Source organism: Petaurus breviceps, unplaced genomic scaffold (assembly GCF_028583685.1).
Source record: "Petaurus breviceps papuanus isolate PSGF00001 unplaced genomic scaffold, PetGlider_PUasm1.0 90633, whole genome shotgun sequence".
Taxonomy (NCBI): domain Eukaryota; kingdom Metazoa; phylum Chordata; class Mammalia; order Diprotodontia; family Petauridae; genus Petaurus; species Petaurus breviceps.
In genome coordinates this window covers 8,395,317-8,411,106 of record NW_027187293.1, presented here as the reverse complement: position 1 = coordinate 8,411,106, position 15,790 = coordinate 8,395,317, and the positions used below count along the sequence as shown (strand labels likewise).

The 15,790-nt window shown below is 37.6% G+C and overlaps 1 protein-coding gene across 2 annotated transcripts in view; it reads left to right on the top strand.

Moving 5' to 3' along the window:
- Window positions 1-15,356, top strand: part of ACTN2 (actinin alpha 2) — a 97,084-nt gene extending 81,728 nt beyond the window's left edge. For both annotated transcript variants that reach the window (XM_069064490.1, XM_069064491.1), the window contains exons 16-21: window positions 1,773-1,907; window positions 4,360-4,539; window positions 5,537-5,683; window positions 8,772-8,837; window positions 9,815-9,973; window positions 13,758-15,356. In XM_069064490.1, the coding sequence (XP_068920591.1) occupies window positions 1,773-1,907; window positions 4,360-4,539; window positions 5,537-5,683; window positions 8,772-8,837; window positions 9,815-9,973; window positions 13,758-13,916 (846 nt within the window). In that variant the 3' untranslated portion in view covers window positions 13,917-15,356. The remainder of the gene's footprint in view (window positions 1-1,772; window positions 1,908-4,359; window positions 4,540-5,536; window positions 5,684-8,771; window positions 8,838-9,814; window positions 9,974-13,757) is intronic.
- Window positions 15,357-15,790: the final 434 nt, after the last annotated feature.

The window sequence follows — 15,790 nt, the reverse complement described above, 5'->3', positions numbered from 1 at the left end:
CTCTCTCTCTCTCTCTCTCTCTCTCTCTCTCTCTCTCTCTCTCTCTCCTTCCCTCCCTTTCCCTACCCCTCTCTCTTCCTTTACACACATACTCACTCACTCACTCCTTCCAAAGACAGAAATTATTCCAGTACTATGCCTTAGAAATTTTTATGAGAAATTGTTTCTTGTTTGGGGGAAAAAAATAGAGACTATGTTTTCTTGTGAATATTGGTAGGGAAATGTTACAGATGTTGAATTAATCAATATAGTTAATGATGTACTATTGTAAAGGCAGGGAAATTTTAAAAATGGATAAATTTTATGGCATCAATTTCAACAATCCCTAATTGCAGTATATTTTAGGAGACAAATGTTGCATTCCAAATATGTCAATTTAAAGATGCAGTAACAGAGAACATATTTACACAGCACTTTATGGTTTATGGAGTACTTTTTCCATAGCTGCTCTGTGTGGCAAATAATGCAAATACTTTTATACTTATTTTATTTTCTCATTGCCTATTCTAATCCCTTCAATTTCTTTTTCTTCTCTTACTGCTAATATGCTAACATTTCTAATATAATATTGAATAACAGTTGTGATAATAGGCATCCTTGGTTCACCCATGATCTTATTGGGAATGCTTCTAGCTTATCACCATTACATATAATATTTGTTAATGATTTTAGATAGATACTGCTTATCATTTTAAGGAAAACTTCATTTAATCCTATGCTCCCTAGTGTTTTTTAATAGGAATGGGTGCTGTATCTTGTTAAAAGCTTTTTCTGAGTCTGTTGAGATAATTATTTAATTTCTGTTAGTTTTGTCATTGATATGGTCAATTATGCTGATAGTTTTCCTAATATTGAACCAGACCTGATTTTACAATTATTTTATGAGTAAAGGGATGGAGTCTCAGTGAGATTAAATAACTTTATTATAAATTAAATTAAATAACTGCAAGATCACACAAATCAGAACCAGGGAACAAATCTAGGTCTCTTGACTCCAGGTTCAGTGTTATTTCCATTTTATCATATTGCTTCTCTCAAGTGGAAGGACATTCCTTAGAATGATATACCTTTTTGGGGAAACAAAGAAACACTTGGTTAATTTGCTAGCCGTTAAGCTCTAGAGAAGAGGCCTCCTCAAATTTTATTATAGTCATAAATGGTACAACTTTGGCCATCTGTGCCTCAGTCTTAGGTGAAATATAGTTACCTAATTAAAAACATGACAGTCATCTTGCTTTGCTGATGTTTCATCTCTAAGGGAAAAATGATCTACCCATGTAATTCTGTAGATTTTGTAGGTCATGATTGTTGTACAAAGCAGTTTAAGGGCGACATGAGACATGACCTTGTATATGATGCCTCAGTAAACCAAGCTACTGTCCTCATCCTTAAAGGTGTTTTTCAAAGTCTCATACTGTAAAAGATTTACTTTCAAGTACGCATATTTTCCTGAAGATACAGAAAATTTTCCTTTAGGTTTGGTGTCTTTGACTTTTTAAAAGATGGTGGGCCCTGTGGTTCTCTACCATCTCTGACTCAGCCACACACTTTTCCCACCTGTTTCCTTTCTTTCTTCCTTGAAATGTCCTGCCAAGCCTTTATTCTTTCTCTTATTTTCCTTTCTCCTCCCATCTCTGGTCTTTTCCCTTCACCTTTCCTTTTCCTTATCCCCTTATCTCTTCTCCCCCTTGGGATTGTCACCTGATCCATGGTCATCCCTGTTGATATAAGAGATGCCTTTTAACACTTGCTGCTGTTGTGTCTTGTGACAGGTGAAACAGCTTGTGCCAGTAAGGGATCAATCCCTACAAGAGGAACTGGCCCGCCAGCATGCTAATGAGCGACTTCGGCGCCAGTTTGCTGCCCAAGCTAATGCTGTTGGACCATGGATCCAGAACAAGATGGAGGTAAATCATCCAAAAAGTTACTGTTGTTCAAATAACTTCAGATAATCTGTCATAATACTCTAAAAAAATTATTACTGACTTAGTACAAAGGTCATTATTCCTTCTCATATTTAACAGCATCAGAATAATAGGGTTAAGTTTAATTTTTCATCATTATCAAAAGGTATTTATATTAAGCATTTACTATTTGCCAGACACTGCTGAGCACTGGAGATACAAAAGAGGACAGAAGCAAGGTCTCTGACCTCTACAAGTTTACATTCTAATGGGGGAGTTGCCTTACAATTACATACATTCAAAATATATGCCTACATTATACATGACAGGTAATCTCAGGGGGAGTTGTGATTTATGCCCCAACACACTTCCAAAAAAAGGATTTGAAGTGACAGTAATTACTACCAGACAATGTTGTAGGAACATATTTCCTACTGTTTGCTCTGTTCACATTTTTACTTGCTTCAGACTGCTTTTCAAATCTGTGGGACTATAGTCATTTGTGTGGCAGGAGTCCTAACCAGAAAGTGTTACCTGGTGTCCCACAAAAGAAAGAGCAAGGAAAGGTCTTCCCTTGGAGGTCTGTTTACTTGGCAGTTAATGAAGGTGCTGGAGGGGGTCTTAACATTTTTTCTGAACAAGGGCCTAGAATTTAAACTTAGTACCATTATTATGGAGGAACATATTATTCACCATGTGGTTGTGCTCTGGGTGGGCTACATTGGTTGTCAGTAGGAATAATTCTAAACTTTTCAGAGCAGTAAATGCTCATTCTTTGAAAAATCGTAAATGCTATTTGTGGCACTCAAGTCTCTGGGTTCATCTTGTTACAGGAACAAACAAGGGAAATTTAGCAGTGTAATTGCCCCACTTCTTTCCTTTGCCTAGCCTTTTTAGTGGTGAAATAACTATTTTTGAGGGTAGAAATAATTTAATGAATATGGCAGATACATCTGCTACAGGAAGCATGCAGTATTTCTAAATATCATCTTGTTGCTGCATCCATGCCTTATATCTTATTCTTCAGGTCACATTGTATGTAGCTAGTTAGGGATATATTTAATTCCTAACATCAGTGAAAGTTGAATGCTTTATCTGTGGTCTTTTCCTTCCTCTTCTTTCCCCTGGATATTCTTATGTTCCTGTTGTTTCTATTCTCTAATGTTTTTCTGCAGCCCTATTCGCCCCCATCAAATGGATAGGAAACTGGGCTTGGAGTCAGAATGTTCTTATTTCAAATCCTGCCCCAGGTGCTTATTGGCTGTGTAACCATGGCAGCTCACTCAACCTCTCTGGGTCTGTTTCTTCATTTGTAAAATGGGGGAGGTTGGACTTGCTGGCCTATAATATAGGTCCTTTCCATCTCTTGTCCTTAATATCCTCTGGCCCATGATAAAAGTTCATCATAGACCTGCACAACTTGGCAGTAGGTAGGGGCCAAAATTAAAATAGATTAAACTTTTTCGGGCTGCAGATAGGTTAGACTAGAGACAGCCTGGCCATAGTTGGTTGCCGTGGGTCATGGGACACTGCAGTGGCAATCCTACATTTTTTGCTGACTGCCAGAAATCCTTTGGTGGGTAGCAAGCAGCCTGTGCACCATATGTTATGCAGGCCTGGTCTATCAAGTGGCTTGTCCCTGCTTGTAACTTAGGCGGCTGCCTCATTTCAGCTTCTTTTTGTTACTGAGTCAGGATGAAAACAGGAAACAAAAACAAAACCTTTTCTCTTTACTTTTTTGCCTCCTCTAAATCAAGAGAGGAATGAGCAGGATAGGGAAAGATCTTCAGATAATGCCCTGTGAGGATGTATTAGGGAACTTGGGATTTTTGCTAGAAAATAGAAGACTTGATGGGGACGAGATAGCAAGCATTTACTAAACAGCTGCTATGTGCTAGACACTGTGCTAAACACTGGGAATACAAATACAAGCAGAGAGATTGTTCCTCTAGAAGGGAGCTTACATTCGTTTGGAGGAAGACAATGCATAAAAGGCACTGAAAAGTGGGAAATGTGGGAGGGAAGGAGTTAATAATAGAGCCTGGAGAATATGGGACAAGAATGATTAAATTTGTCCCAGTTAGCCCAAGAGAGTGGGCTCAGTAGAAGGAAGTTACAAAGAAACATGATTAGCCATGCTGTAGGGAGGGGCAAACACTCTGACAACTAGAACTGGCCCAAGAGCAGACAGGCTTTCTCAGGAATGAAGGAGGGCTGGGTTTGGGGTTCTTTCTCACTGGAAGTCTTCGTGCAAAACCTAGATAACCATTTGTTAGGGAGGCTGTAGAGACAATTCATACACATATAGATTGGACCAAATGATTTCTTAAGATTTTTCCAGTTCTGAGATTCTGTAATTCATTATGGTCCTAAAAGTTGACTAATTTTTTCTGGGTTCATTTGTGTTTGTGTCTGTGTGACCACTTGTCTTTGTCCATCTATGTCCATTGAACAGGAAATTGCCCGTAGTTCTATCCAGATCACTGGGGCTTTAGAAGATCAGATGAACCAACTGAAACAGTATGAACATAACATCATTAACTACAAGAATAATATTGACAAACTGGAGGGAGACCACCAGCTTATCCAGGAAGCCTTGGTATTTGACAACAAGCACACCAATTACACCATGGAGGTATGTGAGCCATGAAGTAATTTGTGACAATAATAGTAGTTGTATTTCTATATTAAGAATAGATATATCTATATATTACTTCAAGGTTTGCAACTCATTTTATCCTCACAGCAACTACAGATGAGGAAAGTGAGGTAGGCAGAAGTTAAGTGACTTGCCCAGAGACCCATGGCCCCCAAGTGTCTGAGACTGAACTGGAACTCAGGTCTTCCTAAGTCCAGGTTCAGTACTCTCTCAACTCTGCCTTATAGCACATTATGTTTGACAAAGTGCTCTATGTATATATTTCATTTGATCCTTACGACTTCCTGGGAGGTAGGTGATACAAGTAAAATCCTCTTCCATCTTCTCAAGTTGATCCTTTTCATTCACCTTGCCCTTGCTCAGGCAGATATGAGTACTCCCTTTCCCCCATATTAGTCTGGGCTGTTTCCAAATAAGTTCCAAAAGTAGAGAAGTTGAGTGTTTTTTACTATTGGTGTTTTTCCCCTAAGGACAACACTGGATTTAAGATATTTTCTGGTAGGAGGAATGTGCCACTATCCAAGTAACATTTGGATAGCAACTTCCTCTTACAGTTTTGACTGTCTGATTTGTCCAGAAGAAATAGAGAATATGGGACAGTCAGTACTGCCTATCTTGTAGGTTTTATCTTGTGTATAAACTATTGCCTAATCTCTTAGTATTAGAGCTCCGGTTCTGTGGAGGGGTCCTGAGAACTTCTTACTAGAGTGCTCAGTTCAGTTCAATAGATATCATATAAGAACCCAAGTAGAACTCCAGACAAAGTTTAGAGAAGACAAATTTCCCTCTTTGAGCTTATAGTCTATTAATAGGTGATCAACTGGGTAAAAAATGAAGAAAGAATTTAATGAAATATCCCTAGCCCTGCTCTTCTCCATTTGGATTGATTCTAAGGCTATGGGAAGGAACAGGCAGAGGGTTATTGTACTGGGTCGATGGACGAGAACTAACAATTTCATATTTTCTCTGGTAGCATATTCGTGTTGGATGGGAACTGCTGTTGACGACTATTGCCAGGACTATTAATGAGGTGGAGACCCAGATCCTTACCAGAGATGCTAAGGGTATTACCCAGGAACAAATGAATGAGTTCAGAGCATCTTTCAACCACTTTGACAGGGTACAGTACTCTTCTGTTTCTACCATAACCCCCCCAAACTCCCCACCCCTCCCCTGGCTATTACACAGTTAGCCTGATTGTAGAATGACCTATAATGCTTTCATCAAAAGCCTTAATCTCTTGAAAAAGCTACAGAAAAGCTGAATAAAACTGCCTTGCTCTTCAAAGGGGAAACAGCAGTAAAAAATAAAATGCTCTTTAAAGTCATAGCTTAGCTAAGACTGACACATGAAATATATTTTTATTTTCTGGCATATGTAATATGTATATACATATATATATGCATATCAGTGAATTTATGTGTTAAGAGTTGAGGATAATAATAAAAACTGGAATTTTCTAACACCATGTAGTTATAAAGTACTTTATCCTAATGATCTCATTTAATCTTTAAACAGCTCATGGTTAGGGATGCTATTATTAATGAATCACCTAAATTCACATAGCTAAGAAGTGTCTATATGGACACTTGAATCTAGGTCTTCTGACTTGCCGTCCCATCCAGTGCTTTTACCACTTAAATCTCACTCTAACAAAACTAGGTCTTTGGGAGGCTAAACCTTAACAAATACTGGATGGTAAGCTGCAGTTCTCTTCTATAATATTATTGTGTACTTTCCCTAAGTAATTCAGTCAAAGTGAGGAACCTTATGTAAATTCAACCTGTTCTCTGATATTTTTTATCTTCTCTGTCTCTTTAAAATAACTAAATAAAATCGGTGTGTTAACAGAAAATTTTCATAGCAAACCTATGCAAAAGGTCAGTGCTTGTCTACTATACTAATCTGTCTCATAAAAACTTGGGCAAAACCAATTTTTTTAAGATGCCTATAAGAACCAAGACGCAAATAGTTCACACTTACACAGCACTTTAGAATGGGCAAAGCACTTTGTGTACACATACATTATCACCTTTGATCCTCACAACAGCGCTGCGAGATGGGTGCTGTAACTTTCCTAACAACATACATATGAGATTCTTAAGAGGTTAAGGGACTGGTCCAGGGTCATACAAGTAGTAAGTGTGTGAAACAGGACCCAATCAATCCCAGAACTTTGTGAGTTTTAAGTCAGAAATGGAACTCTAATTAATTACCCCATGTTGCATGTCTAATACATAGCTGATAATTCTCTATTCATTTAGTCAGCTCCTATCTCCAGGCACTGAACTGAAGGATAATCACCATAAGATCTCACCTATTTCTTCTTAAAGTTAGGGTCCATTTACTTTTGAGAAGATGAAAAAAAAGGTGCTCACTCTTCCTGTGCTTCAGATAGGTTAGCATGAATTATGGACCTTTCAGAGGTTGTCTCATTTATCTCCCTCCTAGAGGCAGGACCATATTTAATTCAACCCAAGGTTGTTAAAATCTCCTCATGTAATGTGCTTGTGACACACTCCAGAAAAAGATTATATAACTTCCTTTATTATTCAGATAATAGAATAACATTCTATGATTCTAAGAACTTAAGTTTACTGAACAGTGGGAGAATGACCAAAGGTATTATCAGAGTTTTAAATGGACTCTTGGTACTGGTAGATATTATCTGAATGCTGAAGAAACAGTTCACCCATTTGTGAACATGTGAAATAATTGTCAGGATAATCATATTGTTTTGCCTGGTTATATGCTATTATTTGTTAAGCACTCACTAAGTACAAGATGCTAAATTGAACCAGGCCTAGGATGGAATAGGAGCTTTAGTGTGGAACCTGAGCCTTGTTCTACATGGGAAGATACAGGAGAAACTACTGACCCAGAAACCCCTATCTTCGATAGTTGGAAGAGTAAAAAGAAGCACAGATGGGCATGACATAGCATGGAATGACATATATATGTTATAATTAATACCAACAACAAATATTAAGCATTTTTAACTACATGCAAGGCATTATTCTAGCTAATCATCTACAATCATAGGAAATTCCACATTAGTCTGAGGAGCTAGCCAGTTGTGTTTTATTTTGGTAAAAAAGACACCAGAAAACTTTATGCAAAGTATGAATGTACCTTTCATTTCATATTTAAATGTAAAAGTATTTTACTTGTTTAAATAACATGACTTTTCTTGTGTTTTAATTTACACTGACTATTTAATATTAGTCAGTCCGTCTGACAACAGGATGTTGGTGCATACCCATTAGTATAATATATTAATCCATTTCTCAGCAGAATTATTATAATTTTAATTTACATTTCCTTTTTTTAGCTATCAATTCAGTGTGTTTAATTTTGGGGCTCTGTTGTGTGCTCCACATTTGTAGATTCTCACATAGGATGTGTCTGCATATGCCAAATTGAGGTTGATAGCATTTAAGTTCTGTCTTAGTAAACTAGCATCAATAGGAAAGTAACTTATGGGTGAGGGTGGGGGAGGGCACAAGTATTTTGAGTTATTGTTCCTTCAGTGTTATAGAAACTATTATGGCTTATCTATAAGTTTTTGTGTTCTTTAAAAATTATGAATAAATATCAACTAACCACTGCTATAACCCATAACTAGAAGTTGTTATAATTTCTTGGAGCCTTCATTACAAAACAGTTATTAAGAACTTGTGTATAGGGGCGGCCAGGCAGCACAGCAAGTAAGAGCACTGGCCCCAGTGTCGGGATGACCTGGGGATCGAATCCGGGCTCAGATACTTAGCACCCACCCAGAAATAACTGGCTGTGTAACCTTGAGCAAGTTACTTAACCCCAATTGCTTTAAAAAAAAAAAAAAAGAACTTGTGTACTTGTTAGAAATGAATAATTTATTGTGATTTCCCAACAAGTTTTCTCCCAATGATACTAAGTAGTTTTTTCTGCTTTTGTCTCATTTCTGGTTGTGTTCTCTTTGTTTATTCCTGGTCTGTACATGGCTCTTTTTTATTTTGACTCATCTCTCTTTGGGCATTGTTTTACTTGTTGTATGTCTGTATGTTGTGTGTCAATTTCATCTCTCCTGTATATCAACAAAAACCTTATTGGCAATGCTTCAAATCAAACTCCTCTCATTGGACTGATGCCATGTTGGTGTGACTGCCCATTTTGTGGAGCTGGTGTAAACTTGCCCTAAACTTCATGTTTCTTGCATTGATCAACAGAGGAAGAATGGCCTTATGGATCATGAAGATTTCAGAGCCTGCCTGATTTCCATGGGTTATGATCTGGTATGAACAGAGTTGAAATTGTCTTATATTTTAACAAAATTGGATTTGCAAATTGATAATAAAAGGAGGAAATAGATTTCTAAAACTTTGGATAATGTTTCTTATGCAGCATGTTTGGGGTTGATTAATTTTAACACTATAGGAGAAAATGTCTTTTAAAGTCACATTCCCTATTATTGAATGGAAAATATTATAATTTTGACAAAACACATTCAGATTTTTGCCTTTTGAGAAATTGTCAAAAATTACTGAAAGAAAAAAGATTTCTCATGATTTTAAGGCTTTGTTTAATAATTTACATTTAGGTTGGAAAGTTCTTGATAAATTATCTGAGATTTAAAAGTTCATTCTGGATTTGAGAGCTCCAATAACCTTAAAATTATCAAATCAATCCATTTATAAATGTTTTAGTTAATTTGAAATCAGTATAGGCCTTTGAAACAGATTCACCAGGTGTAGATTCTAATAACCGTGCTGCTAATTCATGGGCACAACTTTCCCAAGTTGTCATTTAGGAAAGTCCTTAATCCTTCCCTTTAAACCGTTGGTTTTCTTGGAGTAGTAAAGGTAGCAGGGATAGGTGACAGGCAGAAGAGCAGCCCCTTTGAATTATTATTTTATTTGTGGTGATAAGCACAAGGCCAGTGGAGCATCAGAGTGTTAAGCAGATAGCTCCAAATATATCACAAAAAGACAGAAGGCAATAAAGACCACATGTTTCAGTTGATGCAAAAATATTACAATTTTACTTTGAAATGAAAATTTTCATCTTTCTCTTTTTTTTGCCTTATGGATTTAAAAAAATATTTACTAAGTCAGTTGAGATAGTTTGTTCCTTCAAAGTATTCTTAATTTCTAGTACTCTTGGTGCTAAACATGTAAACAATAAGGAGCCAGCACACCCATAGTTGGGAGAACTGGTACCTAATTGTTGATAATTGTGGATCATGGGAATGTTTGTTTGCATCTTATTCCAGGGGGAAGCCGAATTTGCTCGGATTATGACACTAGTAGATCCCAATGGACAAGGAACTGTCACCTTCCAGTCCTTCATTGACTTCATGACAAGAGAGACTGCTGACACAGACACAGCTGAGCAGGTCATCGCTTCCTTCAGAATCCTAGCTTCAGATAAGGTCAGTTCCTGTCCTCCTGATTGAATTTACCAAAGTGTTCTCCAGCCCAGGTGCAGTGGATAGACTGTCAGGCCTGGAGCCTGGAAGACCTGAATTCAAATCTGGTCTTTATGACACTTAATAGCTGTATACCCTAGGCTAGTCACTTAAACCCTCTTTGCCTCAGTTTACTCATCTGTAAAATAGGGATGATAATAGCACCTTCCTCACAGGGTTGTTGTGAGGATCAAATGAGATAATAATTGTGAAGCAATTAGCACAGGACCTGGCATATAATCAGGGCTATATAAAGTTTCATCATCATCATCATCATTATTATTATTACTGTTTTATTTTTACTTTAAAAAAAAAAAGACCTTGCATTGTTATTAAGTTCCAGGGTCTGTCATTTTGAATGTCACTCTTACACCCTGTACCTGAAAGAAAATTTAAATATCTGATTCTACAGACCAGGAACTCAAAACAGAAAATGATAGTACATTCTGCTCCTGGTCTTTGAGGGTGAATTTCACATTGAGTTTCATGGAAGAAACCTGCAAAACTGGTTCATGCCACATTATGCATTCTGAATTTAGAGCTTTTGATACTGAGCATAAAAACCACATAGATCAAGTAATATAAATACTTCAGTTTTTAAGGGAAGGAGCAGTGATTTCTGAGTTTCAGCCATTAGACTGTGGTTATATGAAATCCTCAAGTCATTAAAATAATGAATGAAATCTTAGAAATCTGCATTCCCTTCTGCCTAGGGTGTAAGGAGAAGATGGAGTTTGACATTCTGGGTTTCACAGTCTATCAATTAAAACTTAAGAAAATGATTTTATAGGATGATAATATTCAGAGGCAGAAACGTCCTTAGATGCCATCCAGCCTAACATTCTCAGTTTACATTTGAGGAAACCAAGGCCTCAAAAAGTCCAGTCTCACAGGCAGAGAGATAGGATCGGAACTCAATTCAATTTGAACTTGATTTTGATTCTATGTTCAGTGTTTTCTTCTGCTACATCAGGATTCCTACACAGAATCCTACTGTGAGACAAGATATGTGGCCTTCACCATAAAGAACTTGCCAAGGATATTAAGACACATCAATAGGGCCTCTAACAGCGGCAACCAGGGTTGTTACACAAACAGTTAAGGCATAAAGATAAATCCATTTAGAATGAATGGCTGAAAGGTGAGTGTTTTAAAAGAGAATATTTATTATTCTTTAAAAAGAAGGTCATAAACAGTGAACAAACAAGATTGGGCAGTTTAAGAACAATAAACTAAAAGTTGGAAGACTTGGGTTTGAATCCTGACTGCCATTCTGTGACTCTGGGTATATTAATGAGATTCCTTGAGCCTGAGTCTTTGTCAGTAAAGTGAAGAATATAATGCAAGATTAATGATAGAAGAAAGCCCTCTATAAATGTTACAAAAAAACAAGATTATATAGCTCACAGGAAAGCTTTTGATGTATTTTAATTTTATAGTATTTGTATTCATCAGTAGTAGTATTGTGAGAATTATAATGGCTTTCTTTCAATGTATCATTCAAAAAATATAGTTTTATTAAGCTTTGGGTGCAAACAGAAAAATTTTTTTAAGTCAATGGGAAAGATGAAATGTTTCATAGAAATTCACTGTACAGCCAAGTGACCAGGAACATCTATTTCATTATATGAAATAGTCTCATTAACTTTATGTTTTGAGGCCTATCCTTGTCAGTTTAATAGCAATACTTGTCAATTATATCATTGATCTACATGAAAATGCTAATGAATGTTCATAATCTTCCATTTAATGAAGTGCTTTCTATCCCCATGTAGCTTTCATAAGGTTTGGCAGTCCTTATGCCCAGACCTTATGAAAGCTACCTCCCATAGCCACTGATGATTTAAGTCTCATCAGTTAGAGACAGAGCAGGGTTACATCCCTCCCTCAGAGTTCTCATGGTACCTCTGAGGGGTCAGGGCAATTCTTCTCTACTGCCATCAACTCAGATCCTCTCTTCCAATGTGTTTTCCTCAACATCAGTCTCGACTGATTGATTCCCCTGGTTCACTTAACCAGTTGACATTAATTAGCTCTCTTAAAGAATATTTGTGGATAAATATAGCAAGAAAAGAAGTAAAAGCACTTCCCTCCCCAATAGCTAGGGGTACACTCTCCCTCTATCACTGCTCCCTGGGAAGAGTAGCTTCAGTCTTTAAGCAGTTGGTGCAAACCATCTGCCCTACCAAATTCACTCCCAAATCTGGCATAGCCGATGGTCCTCCTTGTAGGACCTGGAATCTTTTTTTTTTTTTAAAGCAATAGGGGTTAAGTAACTTGCTCAAGGTTATACGGCCAGTTATTTCTGGGTGTGGTGTTAAGTATCAGAGCCCGGATTCGATCCCAGGTCATCCCAACTCTGGGGCCAGTGCTCTTACTCGCTGTGCTACCTGGCCACCCCTAGGACCTGGAATCTTGACCTTTGGGTTAATATACTGTTGAGCTGGGTCCAGGTCACTTCTCGGGACTGTGTTGATGGACAGGGCTTGACTGTCCATGATGTCTGCCATGAACTCTCATTCCTGTACCTCTGGTGCACTCCTGATCATTCAAAGCTCACAAGGTCACAGCCTAGTTCATTTCATCTCTCATATTCTTTTACCTACCATGTTTCCCCGATAATAAGACCTATCCCGAAAATAAGCCCTCCCCTTACTATGTAAGATTCCTCTAAAATAAGCCCTCCCCTGAAAATAAGCCCTATTGAGATTACTACTGTAGTGAAGGTGATCCCCTGCGCTACACGCTACATTACGGTACCCTCTGTATGCACTGTTCCCCCCCCCCCCGTGAAATGCCGCGCTCCGAGCTGCATCCAATCAGAGCTGCAGCAGTGAGCGCATCATCCTGTTCTTCCCCAGTGATTTGCTTGTAATCACTGTAATTACAATTTGCTTGTAATCACCAAATTGCTGTCAATGTTCATTAAAATAAGCCCTCCCCTGAAAATAAGCCCTCTGGTGTTTTTCTGTCCAAAAAATATAATAAGACAGTGTCTTATTATCGGGGAAACATGGTAAGAGAGAAAAGAAACATAACAGGGAGAGAAACAACAGCTGAGCCATGTGCTCATTAGCTCTGTGTCATATATGGTGTGCAAAATTGGCCGCTGGCCCAAGCTCTTTTTCTGCTTTGCACTGGCTCTGCATGAGAGGGCCTGAGGGTCTTTTGTGCACACTCTTGGTTCAGACTCCATAGCCAATTAAAGACCTATTTCTTTACCATCTGATTAGTAGATTGGAAGCATTCCTATCTGCAGCAGCATGCACTGAAGTGGAAGTCATTATGTACTTCGAGAGCAGGTTCACCAAACCTCCACTATGGTTTGACAGCAGGCAGAATGTGCTCTGAGCCTGGGGCTCCCATTGATCAGTCCTCTCTTACACCACTTCCTCTTCCTTCTTTAAAAAAGTTTGCTTCCCTCAGTAAATCAGTATGTTTTGAACACATTGTCTGTGTCTCCAATCCAGAATAGTTCTTTGGGATCCTTCAGTGTCAGTATTACACCCCCATTTTATGCATATATGTTTAAGTTTATCAGTGGCAGAGCTAATAGCAAAGCTTAACTTTTTGGATCTTATTTCAAGTTCTTCTTATTGTTCTTTCTATTGACTTAAAAAAAAAAAGGAAATTAAGTGAAAAGTTGAAATAAATTTAATAAGCACCAAGACAATGTGGGGTCTAAAGTACTATTTTTGTGACTTTTTTTTGCCCTTAAAATGCAAATTGCTGCTTATGTGTTTTCCAGCCATACATCCTTGCAGATGAGCTGCGTCGCGAGCTGCCCCCAGATCAGGCTCAGTACTGCATCAAGAGAATGCCACCCTATTCTGGACCAGGCAGCGTGCCTGGAGCCCTGGATTACACCGCGTTCTCCTCAGCACTCTATGGGGAGAGTGACCTGTGATTCTGTAATTGTGAAACACCAGAATGCAATAAAAGTTGGAGTAACAGTTTGCTTCCTGGAAACCTTGACAGGCTGTTTTAAATTAAAGAAAATATTTTTAAGCATTCTTAAAGCTCAATAGTTACCACCCAGTGTAACATGCTAGAAAGTATAGTTTCTGTGTCGGAGTGTGCCGCACTAAGTAGGCATCTTTATTGTGGGTTTCTTAGTTTTGTAGCTAGTATAGTACAATTTTAGAAGGATTTCAGGCAAGAAAGAGAATTCCTTGAACAGTAAGAAATTGGGAGGGTACAAGAAGAGAAAGAAGCTTAAGAATATGAAAACTCAAAATGTTAAATATTCAAAATCAGAAAAAAATACTTTATTACAATTTGGTATAGTAATCCCTCCTTTTAGAAATGCCCTTCATGACTGATATAGTTATGCAACTGTGCCTAGGAAAATGTGTTGTGGAGGTCATTGTTTTCTTTTCTTGCTTATCCAAAGATTAGCTGTAGCTAGATATTTTCATGGTTTTGTGGCTTTTGCAGTTGAATTTTAACATGTGTGAAATGGAACTTTCAGGGAATACAAACAAACAAGCCAAAAAAATCCCCCCAAAACAGAAAGTCCTTTAACTTTTTAAAAGGGTAAGAAAGTGGAGAAGGGAGAGAGAGAGAGAGAGAAAGAAAGCGATTTCAGCCCACTCTCAGTGATGTAGGGGCTGATCATCTGACCCAGGGATCACTGTATGCCCTTGCTTCATGTGAAACACAAGATGTAGGCGAACACTTAAATGAGGTCATCTGATAGGGAGAAAGGTAATATAGTTAGTTTATAATAAAGCTTTTAAAATTATCCGTGGATTTCAGTGAGTCATGCTTTTTCCTCAGACCCCATTAGCATAGATAATCAAGATTGGAGACTGTATATAGTATGTATTTTTGAATTGACAGTTTTCTACATATTAATTCCTAATGAGAAATTAGTCAGAAAATGGCAAACTTGGGGTTCTACAGGGATTTGCTTTCCTTCATAGTTTTATAGCCCCTTAGAAGAAGACAGGCAACTTCACATGAATGAAAGTGTATAAGAAAAGATGAATTCCCTCAGCTGGTTATAGCAGGTTTTTTTATTCTGGGAGAACCTACATTTATGTCTGTAGGATTAACTTGTCCCCTGTAGTATATCTAAATTACACAGTTACATTCACAGTAGCATCCATCTGACCTTTGCCCAGCGTAATGCCAAAACCCATCTGAACAAGCACAGTATATGGTTATATCTAGAGCTGTATTCCATAGATGGCATGGTATATGTTCACTGAACAGTTGTCTTGGTTTCTGTTGAATGTTCATTAAGCTATTACTCCTTAAGCTACCGTATGCTGTGACTCCCCCTCTTGTTTTTCCATCTTGTTGACAGCTTGTAGAGAAATAAAGCAATAACTTTTTTTTTTAACATTTGAGTCCTTAATCAAGAAATGAAGTGAAAACAAACAATAACAGCCACAAACAGCAAATTAAAATGAACACTACCTCGTTGTTACCAGGAACACAATACATACATGCCTACGATGGTCAGTCTAGGTATATTTTAAAGAAAAGTTCAACCACCAATTAAAAATGAATTTTTGTTAGTGTGCCATGTTTTTCCATACATAACTTCTTGAATCTTAATCACATGCTACATTGGTCATTTTTTTTAAGGGGAAAAACCCCACCCAATTTATATAGGAAATTTGATTTCCTCTAATTTCATGGAGTTTTGCGATTTTATTTTGAATCGCTTCATTGAGGGTTTGGGAGTTAAAAGAAAGAAACCCTTTCATAGATGATGGGAACAAAGCATTTAATATAAACAATCTTTTCATTTTTCTGATTGTAGAACTTTGA